Source organism: Onychomys torridus, chromosome 6, assembly GCF_903995425.1.
Source record: "Onychomys torridus chromosome 6, mOncTor1.1, whole genome shotgun sequence".
Lineage (NCBI taxonomy): Eukaryota > Metazoa > Chordata > Mammalia > Rodentia > Cricetidae > Onychomys > Onychomys torridus.
Genome location: NC_050448.1, coordinates 78,363,603 through 78,383,288, shown reverse-complemented (window position 1 = coordinate 78,383,288; position 19,686 = coordinate 78,363,603). Strand labels below are relative to the sequence as shown.

The 19,686-nt window shown below is 39.7% G+C and overlaps 1 protein-coding gene across 3 annotated transcripts in view; it reads left to right on the top strand.

Annotated features, from left to right (window-relative positions):
• Hipk1 (homeodomain interacting protein kinase 1) overlaps positions 1–19,686 on the top strand; it is a 51,157-nt gene that overhangs the window by 12,476 nt on the left and 18,995 nt on the right. For 2 of the 3 annotated variants that reach the window (XM_036189888.1, XM_036189887.1), the window contains exons 2-8: positions 499–1,576; positions 9,598–9,721; positions 14,373–14,492; positions 15,186–15,272; positions 16,706–16,890; positions 17,158–17,320; positions 18,973–19,198. In XM_036189888.1, coding sequence (XP_036045781.1) covers positions 501–1,576; positions 9,598–9,721; positions 14,373–14,492; positions 15,186–15,272; positions 16,706–16,890; positions 17,158–17,320; positions 18,973–19,198 — 1,981 coding nt within the window. In that variant the 5' untranslated portion in view covers positions 499–500. Of the gene's footprint in view, positions 1–498; positions 1,577–9,597; positions 9,722–14,372; positions 14,493–15,185; positions 15,273–16,705; positions 16,891–17,157; positions 17,321–18,972; positions 19,199–19,686 lie in introns of those variants that run through there. The other variant, XM_036189889.1, reaches the window with a different exon arrangement.

The window sequence follows — 19,686 nt, the reverse complement described above, 5'->3', positions numbered from 1 at the left end:
CATGATTTTACATAGATGTGCATGTATGTGTCTGGGCGTGTATGTCATGGTAAGACTGGAGGTCATAGGACAACTTGTGAAAGTCTCCTGTCTCCTTCTTCCATGAGTGCCTCAGAAGAAAACTCAGGTTGTTGGCACTTGCCTTGACCCACTGAGTATCTCACCATCTGACCCTGTCTTTCTAAGGATAACTTTGGTAGAAAGTTCTTTTCCTCGGAGGATACTCCCGCCTTGTCAACCTGGTTGACTTTGGTCGGTGGCAGTCTCTCCAGTGTTGGACAGCAGAGCACAATTTTACGTGTGACGTGTGCAGGGTAGACAGCCTTCACTTTGGTACATTATGGACACTCTGCCTGTGAATGTCGGTTAAGACAGATTTAGCCTTCGAGAGGCGGGACAGTCCAGTATCAGTCTTTTGTCACTGCAAGTGTTTTGTATATGCGGTGGTAAGCTTTGCATTTCGAGCCCTGTGGTCTCATTCTTCCTCTCTCCATGTAGGTATGGCATCACAGCTGCAGGTGTTCTCCCCCCCATCAGTGTCGTCGAGTGCCTTCTGCAGTGCGAAGAAACTGAAAATAGAGCCCTCTGGCTGGGATGTTTCAGGACAGAGCAGCAACGACAAATATTATACCCACAGCAAAACCCTCCCAGCTACACAAGGGCAAGCCAGCTCCTCTCACCAGGTAGCCAATTTCAATATTCCTGCTTACGACCAGGGCCTCCTCCTCCCTGCTCCTGCAGTGGAGCATATTGTGGTAACAGCTGCTGATAGCTCAGGCAGTGCCGCTACGGCAACCTTCCAAAGCAGCCAGGCCCTGACTCATAGGGGCAACGTTTCTTTGCTTGAGCCATATCAAAAATGTGGATTGAAAAGAAAAAGTGAGGAAGTCGACAGCAACGGTAGTGTGCAGATCATAGAAGAACATCCCCCTCTCATGCTGCAAAACAGAACTGTGGTGGGTGCTGCTGCCACGACCACCACTGTGACCACCAAGAGTAGTAGTTCTAGCGGAGAAGGGGATTACCAGCTGGTCCAGCACGAGATCCTTTGCTCTATGACCAACAGCTATGAAGTCTTGGAGTTCCTAGGCCGAGGGACATTTGGACAGGTGGCAAAGTGCTGGAAGCGGAGCACCAAGGAAATTGTGGCTATTAAGATCTTGAAGAACCATCCCTCCTATGCCAGACAAGGACAGATTGAAGTGAGCATCCTTTCCCGCCTAAGCAGTGAAAATGCTGACGAGTATAATTTTGTCCGTTCTTACGAGTGTTTTCAGCACAAGAATCATACCTGCCTTGTGTTTGAGATGTTGGAGCAGAACCTGTATGATTTCCTAAAGCAGAACAAGTTCAGCCCACTGCCACTCAAGTACATCAGACCAATCTTGCAGCAGGTGGCCACAGCCTTGATGAAGCTGAAGAGTCTGGGTCTGATTCATGCTGACCTTAAACCTGAAAACATAATGCTGGTTGATCCAGTTCGCCAACCCTACCGAGTGAAGGTCATTGACTTTGGTTCTGCTAGTCACGTTTCCAAAGCTGTGTGTTCAACCTACCTGCAGTCACGCTACTACAGGCAAGTGCAAAATACTGGAGATCTGCCTCCTGTTTAACATGCATAGCCTAGAGTTCTAACTATATCATCCGGAGTCTACTTACTTCTAGATTCCAAGATGAGAGCAGGGTTTCTTTTAGCTTCTTACATGTATATGTGGCATTCCTATAAGTACCATGCTTTTCTTGCTGAAATCCTATTTAGTAGTAGCAAAGTTAATTCTGAAGGTTGTTGCTAGCTGAATTGTGTTAGTATCTGGTTCATTCTTGACTACCATTACACCTGCCTTTGTCCACTTGAAGAACTGACTGAACAAGATAATCCATCGGGGCAGATGCTGCAGGATTTTATTTAGCTCTTACCTGGGAATGTAAAAATGTCTTGGAAACATCTTTATGTTTAACCCTAGCAACAGTTTATTCTGATTTATTTTTTTATTATAGCAAAAATTGTATTAGATAATTGCTGTGCTCTTCTGTTTGAGCATCTCTACAATACTTTGAACTTAGTTATCCTAGGATAGCTTGACCTAAGGTACATTAGTGATTTATATTTCTAGATTAGTACTTCTAGTACAAGGCCCCTTTATTATAATTTAAATTCTTGTAATAGTACTTATGTTGGTATATACGATTTTGTGTGTACTATAACCACGGCTTTTAAAATGTGCTTTTACTTCTCAGATCTTTATTTTATCTAGTTATTAATCTTAAAGAATCTGATACTTAATATATGTAAATTGAATATTGATTGTACAAGCATTCAGTCAAGAAATGAAGCATGCGCTGGGTATGTAGCTCAGATACAGGATTTGCCTAGCCTGCATGAGGCTGTTTAGTGCCCCCCACCCCAAAATAAAAAGCATCCACCAAAAATAGGTAACACAAATATGTATTTATATGTATTTTCTTAGGTGTGTTTATGTATGTGTGTGTGTCTTTTTTGGAGACAAAGTCTCACTATGTAGCCTTGTTTGGCCTGGAACTTGCTGTGCAGATCAGGCTGGGCTTGAACTCAGAGTGATCTGCCTGAATATTAGAATTAATAGATTTATATCTATTTTATTTAAATTTTATTTATTTTATGTGTTACGACTGTTTTGTCAGTATGTATGTCTGTGCACCAAGAGTGTGCCTGGTCCCCACAGATGCTAGCTAGATCCAGTCCTCTGGCACTGGTGTTACAGGTGGATGTGATCTGCCATGAAGGTGCTGGGAATTGAACCTAGCTCCTCTGGAAGAGCAGTCAATACTCTTAACCGTCACTGTGGCCTTTTTTTCCTGGTCTCCCCTACAAGTCTTAGACTTTAGTTCCTGTGTTTAACTACCTAATTTTGAGTTAATTTATTTTGGGGGCAAGGTTTTGGCTGTATATCTCTGGTTGACCCAGCACTCACTTGGTAGCTCAAGCTACCTTTGAACTCAGCAGTCTCCTTCCTGGCTCAGCCTCCTGAGTGCTTGGATTATAGGCACGGGATACCGCACCATGTTAGTTTTTATTGTATAAGTGGTCCTGTGACCGTTTAGTTCAAACAATGTCCTTTGCTCTAAGGCTCTCTATTCCCCCATTGGATGGTCTTGGCACCTTTGTCAGGTTCATTCGACTGTGTATCTAAGAGTTGATTTCTGGGACCCTATTCTACTATATTAAAGGGTTGTAGCATTAGGAAGGTTGAGAACCACTGGTCTATAGGATAGATTTTTCTGTTTTTTTTTTTTTTTTTCTTAAAACAAACAAACAAACCCATAGGATTTAATAAAAATAACATTGACATTGCAAATTTCTTTGAGTAGTGCAGTACTGATAGGCTACTGATAGTCTTTTAATCCATTCTCACTTTTAAAAAAATCTATAGTTTTATAAAACTATGACATGTTTTACTTGAAAGGAGGCAAAGGAGTTCGCAGGGCCTGTGGTTTCCGGTCTCATCCTGCTCTAGGCAACCTAGGCTAATTTTGAAAATTTTCACTTCAGTTTACTTGTTTATGACTTGGGAGATTTAGGCTCCAACTACATCTGCTTCTGATCCTCCCTTTAGTCCCCTACATAGTACAAGTGCGCCACATGCTTCCAGGCGGCCTGAAGAGCTGGCACTGCCCCATTACTGCCTTTCTCTGAGGCTGGGGAGGTGAGAGCCCACTAGCTCAGGCCGGAGCTTATCAGCTCGGAGTCTTGCAGGTGTTCATTAACTCTTGGTGTCCCCACAGAGATAACCAGGCAGTTTTAGACAAAAGGAGATGCAGGTTATTTTATGAAATCATTTTTGATAGGATCTTGACATAAAGACTAAAAGTAATTTGTGGGACAAATTATTCTGCCTAGCCTTCTCTAATTTGCAATCCATGTGACTAATTTTTAGTATTAGGCTACTTTTTTTCTTTGTACTTTCCTTATACTTTAATTTTGGTTTTCATTTTATAAAAAAATAAGGTTTTCTAAGTTTTTTGTTTTGTTTTTGCTTTTTTGTTTGTTTGTTTGTTTGTTTTCGAGACAGGGTTTCTCTGTGTAGTTTTGGTGTCTTTCCTGGATCTCGCTCTGTAGACCAGGCTGGCCTCGAACTCACAGAGATCCACCTGGCTCTGCCTCCCGAGTGCTGGGATTAAAGGTGTGTGCCACCACACCCGGCCTAAGTTTTAAAGCATTCTTTAAAGCTACTTATAAATTTGGTTGCTGACTTTAAGAATAATTTCAAGGGGAAGTAAGTGTATTTCTTAAAAGTTCATTTTGTTCCCGAGCCATCACTGTGCAAGCAGCTCGGTCAGTATTCAGGGTCTGTGGTTCAGCCTGGGATTTACCTGAACGCCCTGTTGTCTGGCAGTAATGCTTGATAGCCAGTGTGATCAGGTGAAAGAGCCGTGCGGCAGCCCTCCCTCATCCATACTGCTTTGTCCTCAGTGGGCCTCAGCAGCCTCACAGCTCCGTTGCCACATTAGAATTCACCAACACTGCACATTCTTGTCTTTTGCAAAGCTCTGTGAAACACTTTTGGCTGGTGAAGCTGCCTTCAAGTCCAGCCTTCTTAACCTTCTTTTAAGTTTACATTGCTTTGTCCCAATGTTAGGCATGCCCAGATGCTGCCGTTTGGCAGGAATTTGCCACACTTAGCTATCGGTATGCTTAAATGATAGGCAGTGGAATGTGATTTAGCCTGCTAAATGTAGACTGACTCCAAGGGGAGTTACTGTCTTTGGGCTTGAGTTTTAGGGACAGGGGTTTGCCACACTTACAGTCCAGTGCTTTACTCTTCTAAATAAACTAGCTAGCATTTGTTTCAAGCTCAGATCACTTTGTTATTTATGGATGGACACTGCCTAGAGGAGAAAAGTATAGCTTAATTTATCCTACACAAACAATCTAATTTCCTGTAACAGTGAAACTACAGTTTCAATCTAAGCCACAGATGCAGGAAGTTGGACTTTATGTAACATCTCTAATCTGGTAAATAAGTAGGTTTGGTGCCTCAGCAAAGGGAAGAAAGAAACTGAATGTTCATGAAAACAACCAGAGAATGATTTGTGCTCAGCTTGCTGTGGGTGCCAGTGAACCAGGGCTTTATGACCTTGGAGGAGCTTTTCGGTGTCAAGAAGTTCAAAGTTGGGAGATGAACGTGCAGGGCCTGCTGTTGCTGCCACTTGGCTGTTGTAATTAGTACCTTGGGTGTTTGTGCTTTAAGGATGGGGGTTGTGTCCTCTAAGGCAATGGTTCTCAACTGATCCTCCTAATGCTTCAACCTTTTAATACCTTTCATCATGTGGTGGTAACCCCTGACCATAAAATGATTTTGCTGTTATATCATAACTATAATTTTGCTGCTGTTATGATTCATAAATATCTGATATGCAGGGCAGGTCTAATATGCAAATCCTGTAGGGGTTGAGAACCACTGTTAAAGGGAGTCCCACTACTTCCAAAGCACAATTAGCAGCATTTTCCTATGGCAATAAATACTGCCAAGTTTGTTGTTGTCCTCTAGCTTTCTCCTACACTTGAGTAGATAGTCTTTTTATTGCCTTATGTCTATTACAATGGTATGACTGGAAACAGACCAGATGAATGATTGTCTAACTCATCCTTCATTTTTTTTCCCTTCCTTTCTTCCTACTTTTTTTTTATTTTGAGACAGAGCTTGGGCTGGCCTTGAACCTTGAATCTTTGTGCTTCTGTTTCCTAAGTGCTGGGATAACAGGTGTGTGCCTGGCTCAGCCTTCTTACACAGATAGTAGAACCAGGGTCCAGTCTGTAGACTTTCTTTCAGGGCTAGTGCATGTTAAAAATGCTCCCTACACTGAGCATCCCCTCCAAACCCTCCAGAGACTTATATTAAGACTGGAGAGTCTAAAGAAGGCCAGGAAGACAATACAATGAGAATAATTCAACAATTGCAATCTCAATTTGGAGGTGCTGTAGTTGTTCAGTAAAGGGGAAACACTTCATCCTCACTAACTAGAGGTGCAGATGAACAGGTTTAGTGATGAGAAGCTCCCACTGCAGCAGCTTTCTTTTCTTTCTTTTTCCTTTTCTCATTCTTATTCTGATTCTCTCCTTCCTTCCTTCCCCCACAAATCCACTTGTATTTGTGGTTTTCTTTAGTACTTCCTTTGGGTAAGGGAAGAGTTACTGTCGTGTGTGAGCTGAGAGTCCGTAGCTGCTTCTGTCGTCATTCCAGAACCAGGAGACCCGGGGATGAAAAGCAGATGCCAGCCAGCCTTCACTGTTTGGTTTTGTAAAATGAGGCTGGGATGAGTGTTTTCCTTTGAAACCTAATGCTGTTCTTTTTTAAAGAAGTTAAAAACTGGGCGGGCGGGCTGGCCATTCCCTCCCGATCTACCTTTTCGGAAATGCTTTCCTATGGGCAGGGCTGCTAAGACCTCTGGGTCCTCAGCGGACGCCTTGGAATGCGCTCAGCCCAGTTTTTATTTCGGCACCAAGCCACGTGCACTCCCCTGCCAGCTATTTCTGGCACTGCCATGAACTTGGAAATTGATGTTGCTGCTCACTAAAAGTAAGACATTGCTTTTCTTTTCAGTTTTAGAAAAGCTTTTATATTTTTCCTGGGTACTCCTATTCTCAGCTTTATTAATTCTCCTATTAGGCTTGTGTGATCTTAAGAACATGCCATAATGGTTGGAATTTAATTGAATTTTGAAATTCCATCAGTCATAAATGGTTATAGTTAACTTTCAACATCACGAGGAATCACTTTCTCTCTCTCCTCCTCCTCCTCCTCCTCCTCCTCCTCCTCCTCCTTCTTCTTCTTCTCTCTCTTTCTTTCTCTCTCTCTCAAGAAAGGTCCTGGAACTACTATGTAGACCAGATGGGCCTCAAATTTGCAGTGATTCTCTTGATGAGACTGTAGGATTGTTTTTTAGTGAACAAAACTGAAGTTCATATCAAATGCTGCAAAAACTGGTGATATTATTTGATTTACTCTAGCTTTCTAGCAGAATGAGTCTGAACAGGCCTATATCTTCTACTATTTCAGGGTAAGGGTCAGAAAATGTCTTAGAATCCATGGAGTCTTACAACCTACCTATTTCCTAAGGGGTTATTGTTTAATTACTTGTAGAAGCTATCTTTGGAAAAATATCCTAGGCAAGACATGGTGATGCACGCCTACAGTCCCAGCACTTGGGAGACCAAGATAGGAGGATTCCAAGTTCAAGGTCAGCCTCGGTTATAAAATGAGTTCAAGGCCAAGTGGGGCTACATAGTAAGACCCTGTCTCAAAATACCAAAACAGCAGACAGCCAAAACTCAACAACAGTAGTAACCAATGCATCTTTTTACTCTTTTTGCTCAAACAGCTCAACACATACATACACAAAGCATAGCAATAATCATGTATTACCTGAAACTAACATATGGAAAACCTAGGCAGTCTGTGAGGATATATACCCAGTTAGATGGCTCTTCATGGAGGGATCTGCTTTTTTGTTTTCCTCTTACATGAGGGAGTTGTATCGCAAATATATTTTCAGACCCAAAATTCTTAGATTTATCAGAAGGAAAGGAAATTTTTAGAGAAAGTAATGAAGGTATCAGAGTTCAGATCCTAGATCCAGACTGTCTAGGTACCATCATTTGGTAGTATAGCCTCATACAACTAATTTAACCTCAGTTTCTTCATCTGTCAGATAGAGACAGTGTTTGATCTCATTGACTCTAAAATGCCCTAATTGGCTCCAGGATGCAGCATTATATGTCATATGAAAGTAACAGCATTGCCACTAAACTGAAATATATCTTCATTTGTAAGACGTTAGAAAGTGAAAACATGTGCCACTTAAGAATTGCTGACATGCGCCAGGTAGTGATGGCACACGCCTTTAATCCCAGCACTCGGGAGGCAGAGGCAGGTGGATCTCTGTGAGTTTGAGGCCAGCCTGGTCTACAGAACTAGTCCAGGACAGGCACCAAAACTACACAAAGAAACCCTGTCTCGAAAACAAACAAACAAACAAAACAAACAAAAGTATACACTGTCATTTATCATTATCATTACTGATATTCGTGTTACCTGTTGCCATTCACTCTACCTGTCTTTGTTGTTTGAGGATCAAATCAGCCCATTGCATATGCTAAGAAAGAACATGTCCTACCACTGAGGTGTACTCTTAGTCTTTGTCATTTCATTTTGAACCTATTTTCTCCTAATTTGGGGAGTTGAGATTTTAGTGTTTTGTTTCTTCTTAATTTATTTTGTGGGGGAAATATGTATATGGAGGTTATAGGAGAACTTTTGCAGGTTGGTCCTTTCCTCCTACCATGTGGATTATGGGACTAGAGCTCAGGTCCACAGGCTTGGCTTACCCTTTTATCCACTGCACATAGTATTCATTGTCATTTTAGTCATTGTTGGAGAAAAGCCCATGTGTGCATGCCACCATCCCAAATAGATGAATGAAGACGAATATGTAGTTCAGTTTGGTGAATTTAATTCTGGAGTCAGTGCTGAGAGCCGTCCTTGCTCTATCACTTCCTGACTAGTTTAGGAAGTCTGTCCCTGTCTCAGTTTCCTACTCTATCAATGGGAGTAGTAATTTCATTGCAGTTATGTTCACCTATAGAGCACTCTTAGTGCTTTATGGATTATTGTACTTGAAGCATTAATGAAAATCAAATTTCTAAAAGTGCATATTTCAAGGGTTAAAATAATAGTACTGTAATAATAATAGTTATTATTATATCTAACATTTGCATATGCTTATTATGTGCCAAGTACTGGGCCAAGACTTTATTAATTTATTTACACTTTGTAACAACCTTGCGTGAGTACTCCCGCTGTCTGCATTGTATATCAGAAACCCAAGGCACAGAGTGTAAGTTAACGGTGACAGCTACTAAATGATGGGCCTGAGGTTCAAACTCTCTTAGGTTGGCTCTTGAGTCTTTTGCAAATATTGTTTTGTCAGAAATTATTTTTGTCATGAAGGTAGCAAAAACAACTAAGGTACTCAGAAGAAAAATCAATGATCTTTTATTTGTAATTCTAATATTTAAAAAGCTCTCAAAACAGACATGTTCCCAAGTTTAATATAAATTCCTTTATCATCAGGACCTGCCTTGAACTATTACAAGATTGGTTAATGTCTTTATTTAGCCAACTTAATATGCTTACTCATTGTATTATTACAGAGATATTAATGTGTTCAATTCTGGAGCACTGTTATGAACTCTGCTGGGATTGTGGGATACACATTACATTCTATATTAGCCTTTTGCAGTTCAAAACTTCTGAATTTTTTTCCCCCCCAAGACAGCGTTTCTCTGTGTAGTCCTGGCTGTCCTGGAACTCACTCTGTAAGTTAGAGATCCTACAGAGATCTGCCTGTCTTTAAGTGCTGGGATTAAAGTCATGTGCCCACCACTGCCTGGCTAAAGCTTCTGAATTTGAGTTCTGACTGAGTAGTTATATACTGGTGGTTTTTAGTTTCCTTAAACAAATGTGCCTGTTGCTGATACTGCAGCAGGATTTAGTCACCATCCATAGTTAATTTCCCCAAGTAATGTTTGCTATTTTATCTTATCCTTGTATTTTCTAGAGCCCCCGAAATTATTCTTGGATTACCATTCTGTGAAGCTATTGACATGTGGTCTCTGGGCTGTGTAATAGCTGAGCTGTTCCTGGGATGGCCTCTTTATCCTGGTGCTTCAGAGTATGATCAGGTAAGGAAAAGGGCTTCTTTGAATGACATGGACAGCGACATAAACTCAGACTGCACAGAGCCACACATACAAAGAGGGCTTTTATAGCAGTTTGCCAAGACAGACCACACAGTATTGAAAAAGTCAAGGGTGTCCTAAGTGCAAAATATAGATATGGACAAATAGTCTATTATATTAACACCTACCAAAAATGTGTACTAATCTATTCTTTTAAAAATATTTCTTAGCTATGGGGTCCACCGAGTGAGTTCCAAGACAGCCAGGGCACACAGAGAAACCCTGTCTTGAAAAGCAAAAACAAAAACAAAAATAATTCTTTCTACCATCCATTTGATCTATACTTGTGTTTTCGTCTCTGTGATAAAGAAAGGTTTTATTTATAGTATATATGATTGGCATTTTTCTAGCTCTATACTGATTAACTCTAGTTTAGTCAACCGTGTCTCATGAGTTGAAAGACAGAAGTAAAGAAGTAAAGGAAGGTTTAACTGGAGTTCTGGGAGTAAACTTTGGCTCACTCAGAACCGTCATGATTTTTTTTATACATAGCTCAGAACCCAGTAACTGAACACATTAGGTCCCAGAAGCTGTACTGCAGATTAGGTCTCTTCTGAATAGGTTTTATGAGAGCAGTCATCTGAGTTATAAAACATTTTTTGAACTTATGTTGTGGAGACTAGCCTTGAACTCTTGTCCTTTCTCCCAAGTACTGAGATTCCAGGTAGGTGCCACTTTGACTTATTCATAAAGCTGTAAAATACTGCTACTGTGTTAAAACTGACAAGTTTTAGAAGACTGTTTTCTAAGAAATTGGTCCATTGAAGAAAGTTTTGCTGTGGAAATAATTTGAATTCCCATTTCTTGCTCTTAAAAATAAAAAAAAGACTACACAATATTGGCAGCTCTTTAAGAGTATAGAGACATGCATTTCACCAGTCCATCATCAGCTGACACCACCTGGACACACGCCAAATATATATGTTTTTTGTCTTGTTTTTGAGAAATAAATATTTATTTGTAATTAGAAGGTAAAGAAGGAGCAAAACATTGTTTTCTCTTAGCTTAGAATTCTGTTCATTTTGAACTGACTTGGAATAAATTATAAAATAAGTTGCTCATGTTACAAGTAACCAGTTATGTTGTGCTTTGGAAGTTTTTAATCTTTCCTTCCTTGTAAGGAAAAAACCTGAATTTCTAATTTAAAAGAAAAAAGTAATGAGGCATAGGAAATGATGCAAATTCATAATCAGAATTAAACCAAACATGGATTCTTAGTCCTTTCTAAACACTTTGAGAATCTAATGAAGCTGTAGATCCACCACTCCCAAAAATATACACACATTGTTTTTGTACAGCTTGAGGGGATTCATGGATGCTGTTCCAACCAATTACAGCCTCCAGGAATGCAGTTCGTAGTCCAGCTATTCAGTGGCACCAGTTCAAGCTTAGCAGCAGATTGGTGCAAATTTCCTAGGAAGTGGAAGCTGAGATAGCAATCAGCTTTCCTTGTAAAGAAAAAGGATATGGGCCTTGTGAACATTTCTGTGTAATGTGTTGATGGGCCATAGGAGGAAGTAGTTTGCCTGTGCTGAATGAATAGGATGCTGCTGGGGACCAGGAAGGGGATAGTTTATCTTGGTACATCTGGGTTATAAAAAAGGATTCATACAGCAGGGTCCAGGTGAGGTTTTTTGTTTGCTTTTTATAAAAATAACTTTATAGAGTTAGAATTCACATACTATATGTATCAACCATTTGAAGTGTACAGATTAATGGGTTTTAGTATATTTACAGGAATGTGCAATTGTTACCAGTTTTAGGACATTCTGTCATTTTATAATGACGCTTAGTATCAGTATCAATGCCTATTTTCCTCCAAACTCCTCAGTTCCTCTTACCTCTATACAAATACTAAGCTATTTTTTCTCTTATGTAAATTGCCTACTCTGGCATATCATAAATATTCATCACATAGGAAGTTGTGCTCTGTGATAGATTTATTTTACTTGTATCAGAACATCACTTTTATGGCTGAATAATATTCCAGTGTGTGTGTGTGTGTGTGTGTGTGTGTGTGTGTGTGTGTGTGTGTGTATATATATATATATATATATATATATATATATATATATATATATATATATCTCACATTTTGTTTATCTTTTAGTAGCAATACACATGATTTCTTTTTTGCCTATCTTGAATAATACTTCTGTGAACACTGGTATACAAATATTAAAGTCTGGGGCTGGAGAGATGGCTCAGCAGTTGAGCACTGACTGTTTTTCCAAAAGTCTTGAATTCAATTCCCAGCACCCACATGGTGGCTCACACCATCTGTAATGAATCTGGTGTGCAGGCATATATGCTGGCAGAACACTGTATGCATAATAAATAAATAAACAAACAAATAAACAGACAAACAAATAAATCTTTTTTAAAAAATCGGAATATCAAAATCTGCCTTCCTTCCTTCTTCCTTCCTTTCTTTTTTCCCCTCTGATTTAAAAGTGCTACATAAAGCCTTGTACATACTAGGCAATGATTCTGCCAAATGGGCAAAAACTCCAACATATAGCTTGGAGTGGAATCATTGGGTCATATAGTAACAGTGCTTACCTTTTTGAAGGGCCACCAAAGTATTTTCGACAGAGATCTCAACAGTTTACCAGCAGTGCCTGAGGGTTCTAGTTCTTCACAGTGTAAACATTGTTTATTGTTATTTTTTTCTAAAATTAGCCATTTTTGTGAGTGTAAAGTGTTATTTCACTGTGATTTAGATTTGCATTTCCCTAATGGTTAATGACACTGGATAATTTTCCATGTGCTTCTTGGACATTTGGATATTTTATGTCTGTTTTGGATCCTTGCCCATTTTTTTTTTTTAAACTGTGGTTGGGTTTTAGTTGCTGAGTTGTAGATTTTTCTATTCTAACTGTTAATTATTGCTGAATGAAATTTTCACATTCCTTCTTCCATTCTGTGGGCTGCCTTTTTAGCTGTTGATGATAGTGTTTGGTGCACAAATATTTTTTACTTTGAAGTTTGGGGGCTGGAGAGATGGCTCAGAGGTTGAAAGCAATGACTGCTCTTCCAAAGGACCTGGGTTCAGTTCCCAGCACCTACATGGCAGCTGACACCTGTCTGTAGCTCCAATTCCAGGGGATCTGACACCCTCACACAGACATTCATGCAGGCAAAATACCAATCACTGCTCATAAAATAAAATAAATTATTTCTTAAAAAAGAAGCCTAGTTTGCCTGTTTTTGCACTTTTTGATTTTATATCCAAGAAAGAATTGCAAAATCCAGTATTATACAGCCTCCCTGTCAGTTTTCTTCTCCTTCTCCTTCTCCTTCTCCTTCTCCTTTTCTTCTTCTTCTTCTTCTTCTTCTTCCTCCTCCTCCTCCTCCTCCTCCTCCTCCTCCTCCTCCTCCTCCTCCTCCTCCTTCTTCTTCTTCTTTCTTCTTCTTCTTCTAGCTGAGGATCGAACCCAGGGCCTTGAGCTTGCTAGGCAAGCTCTCTAACACTGAGCTAAATCCCCAACCCCCAGTTTTCTTCTAATAGCTTTATAATTCTAAGTTCTTACACTTAAGGTCTTGATCTGTCCTTATAGGTTGGCCATCCTGTTTGAGTTACTGTAAGAACTCATTGATGAGTAAAACATTATTATTTGCCCCCAGGTAGACTGTACATTAAGAAAGACATTTAAAAAATTACATACTGATAACTGTATAATACAATTAATAAATTCTTTAAAAAGTTTTTTTTGGCTTTAGGGTTTGAATGTTTTATCTACATGTATGTCTGTAAACCACATGTATTTCTGTTGCTAGTGGAGGTCAGAAGAGGGCATCAGGTCCCTTTGAACAGGAGTTACAGTGGTTGTAAAATGCTGTGTGGGTGCTGGGAACTGAACCCAGGTCCTCTGCAAGAGTTCTTTTTTTTTTTAATCTTTAAATTAAAATGCATATATTTATTTTTTAAAGTGTCTTAATTTATTTGTTGAACAAATACAAGTGCCAACCTTGTACATAGCACTGTTCTACATATTTGAGAATCCTATCACTGAACAAAATAAACTTTAAGAAATGCAGCAAATGTTCTTAACTGTGAAACCATCTCTCTAGTCCCCACAGTTGATAGTCTGTGAAGAAACATGTAATTTGCAATTTCCATATGTGTGTGACTTGCATCCATCAGGACATACCTTCTGACTGCATATGTCCCAAGTACCTCTCAGTTATAGTCACTGCTTTCTATTGCTCTTGCACTGGTCTAGGCTGTCTTCATTGTTTATTCTGAGTTGGAAACTATTCTGGTCTGCCCCAGAAATCTAGTTTTTTTGTTTTGTTTTAAACTTTAAACTTTTTATTAAAAGTCTGACACGAGAGAAAAAAAGATTTCACTAAAAATATTACAAAAGTGAGTTCTCTTTGAAATAGACTCCACAGTGTTACTAAGTAAATATTTGGATGTTTCTGTGACTGTGTATTCTGTGAATAGATTGTTTACAGGTATATTTCAATTGTGTTGATCAGAGAGTTAATTTCATCATAATACACCCCTTTTCTGGCTAGAGTTAATATTTCAGTGTAAAAGCTTTTGATATTTTGCACTTGTAATTGATGTTTGGTTTTAATTTTTCAGATTCGTTATATTTCACAAACACAAGGCCTGCCAGCTGAATATCTTCTTAGTGCCGGAACAAAAACAACCAGGTTTTTTAACAGAGATCCTAATTTGGGGTACCCACTGTGGCGGCTTAAGGTGTGTCTTCCTTACAACTTTAAATTTAGATTTTAGTTAGTAGTTTCTTGACTTAAGGAAGGAAAGTAGGGAGAAGGGGGTGTGTTTGAAGGAGAAAACCCTTTGAAAAGTGATTTTATTATACCCATTAGTCCTTAGGCAGTTAAGCTGGCGGAGGTTGTGCCGCATGTTTAGGCCAGCAGTTGAGGGAAATGCGAGCTCAGGAAGTGGTGGGAAGAAGGGCTCGAGAAGCGCAGTGACTGGGACAGAGAGCTCTCACCGCACAGTAAGACAACCTAATTTTCTAACTGGTCACCTTCAGGCCTGCCTGAGGGACTGTCCTGAAATAAGGGTCTGTTTTTAATTCTGAGCTTACCCCTTCAGTGTAAGAAATCACTTAATCTCCTGATACTCTGCCTCTGAGCCTGTAGTAGGGTGGGGTAGGGTGTCCATGTCCAGAGCGTAAGAGGAAATGGTAACATCCGGTCACCTGACCTCCTTCAGTGGTGTGCGGCATCAACTGCTGCCACACCTGTTTTAGCACCTCTGAAAGGATGCCCCATAGTAGGGTCACAGCTCTCCACTGTAAGTTCAGGTTGCTCTCTTTGCCATCTATAGTTGACAAGGTGACAGTACAGTCTGTTTTCTGGCTTCAGATTAAAATAAAAATGTAAAAATAATGTTGAGTTTTTAAAAAAAATCCATGTTTTATAGACACCCGAAGAACATGAATTGGAGACTGGAATAAAGTCAAAAGAAGCCCGGAAGTACATCTTTAATTGTTTAGATGACATGGCTCAGGTAAGTGTGACAAGCTTAGAAAGGCAGGAGTTATGTGGTGCTTCGGCCAGAGACACACTTCTGAGGGTTATACACGCTAATATTTTAACGCCATGTGTTAAAAAGAACATTTGAATCCTAGCAGTGGATTTTGTAAAACGGCAGGAGAGAGACCTTGGTGAGTTGGAGCTGAGGGGCTGGTTCCACTGTGAGTGAGAGAGACACACCATCCAGATATGGCAGCGGCAGTGGTGGTCACGGTGGGTAGGAGCCACGAGGAAAGACGCACAATGACAGGATGCAGGCGGCACTCACTCACGGGGTTGAGGAGAGGAGGTGCAGAGAAGGAGAAGAGGAAGAGAGGGGAAGGGAGAGAGAGAGGAGAGAGAGCATGCAGGTGCAGGTGCATCCTCCACGACCTGTGAGTGGGTGAAGAGGGAGAGAGAGAGAGAGGTTTTCTCTTAAAGGGACTTTAGGTAGGATGATGTTGTCAGGACGCTGGGCGGGCCAAGGTATTGCCGGCTTATTGGCAGAGTCTCCAAGGTCTGAATGCTAACAGTGGATACTTTAAAGATATTTGATTGAGCTTCTCTAACTCAAACACAACAAACTAAAAAATATTCTCAAATCTGAAACTCTTTGAGCACTAAGAGGTACTAAAAAACTTTCAGATTTTGCAGATTTCAAAGTTGAGATTTTGGTGTCAGGGCTGTTCAACTGGTGAAGTCTGTGCAAATATTCCAAAATTTCTTTGGTTTTTAAGACAGGGTTTCTTTGTGTAACAGTCCTGGTTGTCCTGGAACTCGCTCTGCAGAACAGGCTGGCCTGCCTCTGCCTCCCGAGTGCTGGGATTAAAGGCGTGTGCCACCACTGCCCAGCTATAAATGTTTCAAAATCTTAAGGCTCTGAAGTCTGAAACACTTCTGACCCCAGGCATTTTAACAAGTGTCAGCCTGTCTGTCTCACCCTTGCTTTTGCTCGCTGAGTCTTGTTTCATGCAGTTATTTTAGAGTAGTATTTATAAAGGGTTCTTTCTTGTCCCACTTTCTCTATACTAAATAAAAATTGCTTAAGAGTTCATAGTTACTGCGAATGCTTATTGTATTCCTAATTCAAACACTTTGTACTATGCCATTTAATCTTTTCAACAATAGAAACCTGTATATTTCAATAATAACAAGATTTTTTGCTTAACTTGTTTCAAAAATTTAATGCCAAGAATCAAAAATTTAATGCCAAATGGTTCTGGTGTATCACATAAACAGAAGAGTTTCTTCCTGTGGAAATGATTATTCTATGATTATACTTCATTTCCCCAGGTTTTCTCCTTTCTGAAATGCTATTATTAAATATCTGCTTTCTCTCTTTTGGAGAGAAAGGCAGACACAGTAAATCCTTAATCTACTATTTAACTTAAGTAGAGGAATAATAATATTTCTAATTTTCTTTGGAAGGTAAACATGTCTACAGACTTAGAGGGAACAGACATGTTGGCAGAGAAGGCAGATCGGAGAGAATACATTGATCTCTTAAAGAAAATGCTGACGATTGATGCAGATAAGAGAATCACTCCTCTGAAAACTCTTAACCATCAGTTTGTGACAATGACTCACCTTCTGGATTTTCCACACAGTAACCAGTGAGTATGGTACAATCCTTTTGCCATGATGTGCTATGGTTTAGTTGCCATTCTATACAGGGAACTATCAAGTTAGCTGTGACTTTCTGAAAACTTGTGTGACTTAGAGAGGTCTTTATTTTTCTTCTTGTTACCATAAAAACCCTTGACTCTTTTTTTTTTTTTTCTTGAAAATATTTGGAAGAAATACTATGTTCCATGTTTGTTTTGAGTTTTTTTATTGTTTAAATTTCAGCATTCATTCAATAAATTCTTAATCTTTTTCAGTGTTAAGTCTTGTTTCCAGAACATGGAGATCTGCAAGCGGAGGGTTCACATGTATGACACAGTGAGTCAGATCAAGAGTCCCTTCACTACACATGTTGCGCCAAATACAAGCACAAATCTAACCATGAGCTTCAGCAACCAGCTCAACACAGTGCACAATCAGGTACTGAGGGAATGGCTGTGGAAACAAGCCTAAGTGGGGAAGTAAGACAAAGAAACCAGTCCTTGTATTGGTGGGTTTTTTTTTTTTGCTTCTTCAGCACTTTCTATTCCAGGGCCTGGGCAAGATAACCCAGCAGGTAAAAAAAAGTACTTGCCATGCAAGCCTGATGCCCTCCCTGTGTTTCATCATGAGAACTCACAGTTGAAGGAGAAAACTGGTTCCCAAAAGTTGTCTCCAGACTGTGGAACACACATGCCCATACTCACAAGTATTATCATGTACATACACATTCAGTAATAATAAAGGTCAATTCTGAGATTCGATCTCCCAATTAGAAAAGAAAAAAAGAATTTTCTACTTGGCAAATGTAATAAAAGACCAGCTAGACTGACATGTGTCAGTCCTGTGCTGATAGCATTTAACCACAGGCCTACCCCATACGCTTAGGAGTCTGCGTATATGGGCTCTGAATAGTGAATTACTGTTGCTGCTGCTACTTTTACTAAGTTAATCAATTAACCCACTCTTTCCAGTAGGCTTTTACTTTCTTTATTCAAGGGTTCTTTGAATAATGATCTTAGAAGGGTGGCATTGTATTTGCTTGCTAATAAATACTTAATCTTTTGTTGTTGTTTCTAAAAATGTAAGCTTCTCAATTTCTTAGTTTTGTCTACTTTTTAAATAGAAATGCTTATGAATTTTAGTGGAATCTCCTAGGAAGCAATTTTTGTGCAGAAGTAGCTGAGTTTTATATAGTTACAGCCAGTACAGCACCAAAGAATAACCACTTGCCACTCTTTAGGTACTTACTCACCTTCATAGTATTTCCTTATTATTAATTGTCTTTACACTGGAGATTGACTCTCAGACCTCTTGTTTGCTAGGCAAGCACTTTATCACTAAGCTGTGTATTCCCAGCCTTGGAAAATTTCGTAAGTAGAGAGTTATTTCAAAGATAGCTAATATTACATTTAAAGTTTTGTTATGGGCTGGCAAGATGGCTCCATCATGAGTAAGGGTGCTTGCTGCCAAGCTTGGCACCTTGAGTGTGATCTCTAGAACCTATATGGTAGAAGGAGCGCTCCAACTCTCCCTCAGATTGTCCTCTGACTTCTGCTTGCTTATGGTGCAATGAATAAATGTGGTTTTTTGTTTTGTTTTGTTTTGTTTTTTAAGTGCCGAATGTAGTGGTACACACCTTTAATCCCAGGTAGAGGTAGACAGATCTCTGTGAGTTTCAGGCCAGCCTGATCTACATAATGAATTTCAGCCATCCAGGACTACACAGGAAGACCTTGTCTCAAAAAAACAAAACAAAATAAATCAACTCTTTGTTCTAAGTTTCTTTTTTTGAGGCTAGGGAGAGCTCAGTTGACACAGTGCTTGCCAACATGCATAAAGCCCCTACATTATATCCCCAGCTTGCATAAAGCACGTGTGGTGGTACCTGCTAATAAATCCCACACTCAGGAGGTGGAGACAGGATCAGGAGTTCATAAGTCACTCTTGGATGCATAAGGAGTTTGGTGTCATCCTGGGCTACCTGAGACCCAGCCTCAAAAGTTATTTTTCTAAAACAAATTTTAAGACTGTATGCATATTGTTTATCTCCATGTTATACTAATGTCTGTGCACAATCCTTTTGTTTTTAGGCCAGTGTTCTAGCTTCCAGCTCTACTGCAGCAGCTGCTACTCTTTCTCTGGCTAATTCAGATGTCTCACTACTGAACTACCAGTCAGCTTTGTACCCATCATCTGCTGCACCAGTTCCTGGAGTTGCCCAGCAGGGTGTTCCTTTACAACCTGGAACCACCCAGATCTGCACTCAGACAGATCCGTTCCCACAAACATTTATAGTGTGTCCACCTGCTTTTCAGAGTAAGTTCGGGAACTCCTGTCCTTACTTAGTATTACACTGGACTTGCCCCCTCTAGGGAGAGCTAGTTGTTTAGTTCTGATCTCTGACAAGTTTAAACTTGGATGATGTTGGAATTGGGAGCTGTCACAAAGTAGATTTCCCTTTACAGAAATTTTTCTCTAATTATGATACTGCCTGACAGATTAGAGGAACTCGGTTTGTGTTTCCTTAACTGAATTGCCTCATAACGTGTTTGTGCCCATTGAAGCAAAATATCATTTATCTTGTAGAAGCGTATATGTCTCAGTATGTAGAATATATACATCTTTAAATTGCTATAATCAGAATTGTTATATATTGAATCTAATCTCATTCCATTTTAAACTAAAATAAAATGTTATTTTATTATAGGATATAAACAATTAAGAATATAAAAACTAAAAAATTTTATTCAGTAATACAGACTGTTGTTTTTTAACTGAAAAATTCTACAAGCCAGCTGAAGTAC